We start from the raw sequence: 4,920 nt of genomic DNA on the forward strand, positions 1-4,920 counted from the left end.
TTGCTCATCCAATCTAGTTTCCTGCCTCCTTCACCCAAGACAACAAGACAGGAAAACAACCGTCCACAACTACAGATGTCATTCATAAAAAATGTATCTCCGGTGTATCTCAAAAGCAGACATTTGCAACCCCTGAATGTATCCTCAGGCAAAAGAGGGGATCCTCCTCCAGGGATTTGTCCAGGAAGACATCAAGAATTATACTCAAAGATGCCGGAGACATGGGTTCAACGTGGGAAGTGAACCTCCGCCAGCCCTCCCCACCTTCAATATCATGAATTTAATAAAATGACCATGTTTGAAAATATGTGTGTGTGAGAGAGAGAGAGACAGAGGCAAGCTCTGTATGTGTGTGAGGGGCGTGTGAGAGAGAGACAGATTCCCTGTGTGTGTGTGTGTGTGTGTGTGTGTGTGAGAGAGAGAGAGATATTCCCCATGTGTTTGTGTGTGTGTGTGTGTGAGAGAGAGAGAGATCCCCCATGTGTGTGTGTGTTTGTTTGTTTGTTTGTTTGTGTGTGTGAGAGAGAGAGAGAGACAGAGAGAGATTTCCTATGTTTGTGTGTGTGCTTGTGAAAGAGACAGAGAGAGAGAGAGAGACAAAGAAAGACAGGGTCTGTGTGTGAAAGAGAGACACAGAGAGATTCCCTATGTTTGTGTGTGTGTGTTAGTGAGATACACACACACACACACGCACACGCCTACTAGGGAGAGAAGGACGATTCCAGGTTGCACTGACTTCAATTCCAACAAGAGTCAACTAGGACACAACCTTTCATTCACCTTACTAGTTATAACGTGGACATTCTTTTTTCTCTCTCAGATGTTTCCTATTTGATTCCTCTTGCAAAGGCAAAGCGCCAGGAGGGCTACTGAGATTCTCCTGGGCCTCCGCCGATCACCTGAAGGGCGACACCTTTTCTAAAGGAGGCGCCTCCTCTTCCTCCCTCCTCCTCCTCCTCCTCTTCCCGGCTGGTCACATGAACCCAGAGGGGAATGTGTTTACTCGCCCGTTTGCACCGTGACGCAACCCGGCGAAAGGTCCTTGCCAACCTGTGATCGGTCGGGAAGCCCGGACTATGAGCTTTGCTCATTCGCAGAGTAATCGGGCGCCGCAACCACCCAGCGGATGATACGGAGTGCTTTGCGCCAGGCGCCTGCGCTTTCGGGGAGGAACCGGACCCAGAAGGCGCAGCTCGGCAACGCTGGTCGCGGGCATCTTGCGCCCCCTTTTCCGCCTTGAAGGGGAGCCAGGCTGCCCGGGTTCCTCCCTGCAAAAGCCCTGCCGGCGGAGGAAGGGGGTTTAAAGGCCCGGGAGCTCTGCTTTCCACCGTCCAAGCCAAGCAAGGCACAATCCGCCCTTTGCTCTCCCTTTCAGGATCTCCGGTCGCCGCTCCCTTCGCGGCCTTGCCGGCACCAGGATCTGCACGGGCCCTGGCCCGAGGTAGGCAGCATGGACAGCCAAGGGGGTGGGGGGTGGGGGGGAGGCGGCTGGGCAAGCTGTCGGAAAGGGAAAGAAAGGAGATGGTGTCTCCCCCCTCAACCGGCAGAGAACAGAAAAATCCAGAATGCTCTGGGAAGGAGAAGAAAAGGAAAGCAAAAGGGAAAGGGGGAAGAAAGGAGGGAGGGATGTTTTACTGTTTAGACATGCATGATTCTGGTATTCAAGCACTACACAGATCATAGATAAAAGGTATAGGTTCCCCTCGCACATATGTGCTAGTTGTTCCCGACTCTAGGGGGCGGTGCTCATCTGTTTCAAAGCTGAAGAGCCAGCACTGTCCAAAGACGTTTCCGTGGTCATGTGGCCAGCATGACTCAATGCCGAAGGCTCGTGGAGTGCTGTTACTTTCCCACCAAAGGTGGTTCCTATTTTTTCTACTTGCATTTTTGCAGGCTTTTGAACTGCTAGGTTGGCAGAAGCTGGGACAAGTCACGGGAGCTCACTCCGTTACACATAGGGATTCGAACTGCTGAACTGCCGACCTTTCTGATCGACAAGCTCAGCGTCTGAGCCACTGAGCCACCATAGATCATAGATACAGACATTTAAATACAGTCTGTTTGTTTGTAATCTTCCATTGGGTGAAATAGGGCATCACAGGGCAACAGTTTTTGAGTCAACATGCCTCAAATAGTTTTCGCTTCCAGAATGCGTTCAAAATCTGGACATCACTCCCGTGGGATTGTAGTTTGGCAAAGTTGTGTCTGCTTCAGTGTTGCTGGCCTGCCACAGTTTTCCAATATTCCCTATCAGGTTCCTATTAAGAAAGTCAGTGGGGAAGCCAGCAGGAAGTCAGAAGTCACTTCCCTTCCCCTTTTGCCCTTGATTATTCTGTTTCTCAGTTTAGGCAGTGAAATATCTCTGAAAGGATGACCCAACAATAATGGGGGTATTCTGTGATTATTAAGTTTCTCTCTCTGTGTGTGAATGAATGAACGAATTATAAGGCACACCTAAAAATATAAACAAGCAGCTTTAAGCTCTACCTGTGAAGGAGGAGGAGGGGAGGGAGAGAGAGAGACACACACAGAGAGATAACTGGATTAAGGTTCTTTTACAATTATTTCAGGTCCAAAAAAGTCACAATGCCTATCGACATCAGGGACGTGATGCAGCTCCTCTGCCATGTTTCTGAAGAGCGAAAAATGAAAGCAGCCTTCAAGCACTCCGGACGAGGCGCCTTGGTGGTGGGAACGACGGCTTTCTTCGGAGGTTTGATGGCAGGCCCGCCTGGAATTGCTCTCGGTAATTTAATGCTTCGGCTATGTGCATAAGTGCATCCAGGAGCTTTGGGTGCACCAAACTCTAGCTTTTAATATGAGGTTGGGGAGGGACGGGGACAGGGACGTAGCAATAGCCCTTAGACTTATATATCCCTTCACAGTGTTTTACAGATCTCTCTAAGTGGTTTGCAGAGTCAGCCTCTGGCCCCCAAAAATCTGGACCCTCATTTTACCAACCTCGGAAGGATGAAAAGCTGAGTCAACCTTGAGCCAGTGCAGGCAGCCGGCAGTCACAGAAGTGGCCTGCAGCACTGCATTCTAACCACTGTGCCACCACGGCCCTTATATATCTATAAATAGATATAAAATAGGACAATGCAACTTAAAAATCTCACAGAGCCCTTATCTGCATCCAGAACAGTGCCGCTCGCCTTTGCAAACAGTCATTCAGTGATGGTTTGCCAGAGAAAGTTGAATGCTGCCTTATCTGTTCTGTTTTTTTCTAGGAGGTGCCATTGGTGGCTTGCTGGGGGCCTGGATGACCTCCGGACAGTTCAAACCCATTCCTCAGATTATCCTGGAACTGCCTCCTGTGGAGCAGCAACGGCTTTACCAAAGTGTTTGTGCCATTATTCAGAATCTGGACTGGACCGACGTAGCCCAGCTGACAGCCTTGGTCATGTCCAACGGTGCCCTTCAAGAGAAATTGCTCGGAGTCCTGACAAGCTACATCACCACTGAACTCAGAGGGGAGATCCAGTATGGGAACTAAACCCGGATGTGTGTTTCAGGGGGTTGTGAGTGCTCGTGGCTCCCTTTTCTCTGGCGTTTTAGATTTCTTAAGATCACCGTATTTTAATAGGAATCAGAAGACGGCAACGGTGCATTTTTTCTTTTACCCCAAATAACCTGTTTGGGAAAATGAACAAGGCAAGCTTTGATTTGCCCCTTCTGGTTTTGTTATTTTCTTTTTCATGATTAGTCCCTATTTCAACAGCCAAGGGTGGATCGGTTTGAGCCACGATGTCCACTGTATTTATTTAAAAAATCTATTTATGCCACCCCAAAAACTGGATCTGGAGTGCCTTGCTGAGTAAATACCTCTCATTCATCCGACCTCAGAAGCAGTGGCCTCTGTACCAGTGACGCCTTCCAAGAAAGTGCCACCGTTGCCTCCTTGCATTGCGGTCAAGGATGTAAGTCATGGCGTTGGCACTAGGGTGAAGTCCCCATTTGCTGATCTTTGATGTGCATGGTTCTAGATAAATAATGATACACTGCACAGGTGTCAGCCTTTCCTGCCCAGTTACTAGGGTGGGATCTATGACCAGTTGTCCTATCCAAGTATGGCTGGAGAGAGACAGGCTGACGGATAACGTATCTTCCAGACACCAAGTTGGAGAAACCTAATGTAGATAACTGTAGTGTGGTTGAATTATGTAGTGTCCTCTTGGCCATATTTGAATGACCAAATTACTTGGAATTTCTCAGAGGGGGGTGTTATCTTCTCCAAGGGACGTGTTTCTTCTCCTCCTGCCTTAATTCTGAGAGGGTGAAGGAGTGAAAAGTTGAAATAGTCCGGAGCCGAAAATGTAGCAGATAATTCGCCTTAGGTATGAAGATAAAATAAAGCTGAATTTTAATGTGTTTAACTGCCAAGGTTGTATGACTGTTATTCCCCTTCCTTTTAGAGATGCTAAACTGGATTTCCTTCAGTTGAGAACGTTCAACAGGAGGAGACAAGGAAGAAAGATCTGGGAGTAACAAGGAATATTAAAAGTCCAACATTCGGGTTTTACAGTTTGGGGTGGTTGTTTTTTTTTAACAAATGAAAATGCAGGTACTCCTCGATTAACAGCAATTCATTTAGTGAACCATTCAGTTACAACGGCGCTGAAAAAAGTGACTTAGGACCATTTTTCACATTTATGACAATGGCAGCATCCCCATGGTCACATGATCAACTCAGACACTGGGCAACTGACGGACTCATAATTGTGACGGTGTCCCAGGGTCACGTGATCCGCTTTGATAAACTTCTGACAAGCAAAGCCAATGGGGAAGCCAGACTCACTTAACAGCTGTGTTGCCAACCTAATGCTTGTGGTGATTCACTTAACAACAGTGGCAAAAGTCAAAATAAAATAGGGCAAAAATCATGTAACAAAGGTCTCCGCAGCAGAAATGTGGGTCTGA

General features: G+C 47.9%; 1 protein-coding gene across 1 annotated transcript; it reads left to right on the top strand.

Annotated features, from left to right (window-relative positions):
* Window positions 1–982: 982 nt before the first annotated feature.
* LOC309397133 (protein C19orf12 homolog) lies at window positions 983–4,383 on the top strand. Its single transcript, XM_081962888.1, has 3 exons — window positions 983–1,441; window positions 2,571–2,746; window positions 3,231–4,383. Exons 2-3 carry the CDS (start codon window positions 2,587–2,589, stop codon window positions 3,494–3,496), a joined length of 426 nt encoding a protein of 141 aa, XP_081819014.1. The 5' UTR covers window positions 983–1,441; window positions 2,571–2,586; the 3' UTR covers window positions 3,497–4,383.
* The last annotated feature ends 537 nt before the right edge of the window (window positions 4,384–4,920 follow it).

This window comes from Natrix helvetica (genome assembly GCF_964273705.1).
Source record: "Natrix helvetica genome assembly, chromosome: 10".
NCBI classification, from domain to species: Eukaryota; Metazoa; Chordata; class Lepidosauria; order Squamata; family Natricidae; genus Natrix; species Natrix helvetica.

Coding starts and splice junctions, on each gene's coding strand:
- LOC309397133 (XM_081962888.1), top strand. CDS start 2,587: ATGCCTATCGACATCAGGGACGTGATGCAGCTCCTCTGCCATGTTTCT. Junction 2,747..3,230: donor CCCGCCTGGAATTGCTCTCG/GTAATTTAATGC, acceptor GTTTTTTTCTAG/GAGGTGCCATTGGTGGCTTG.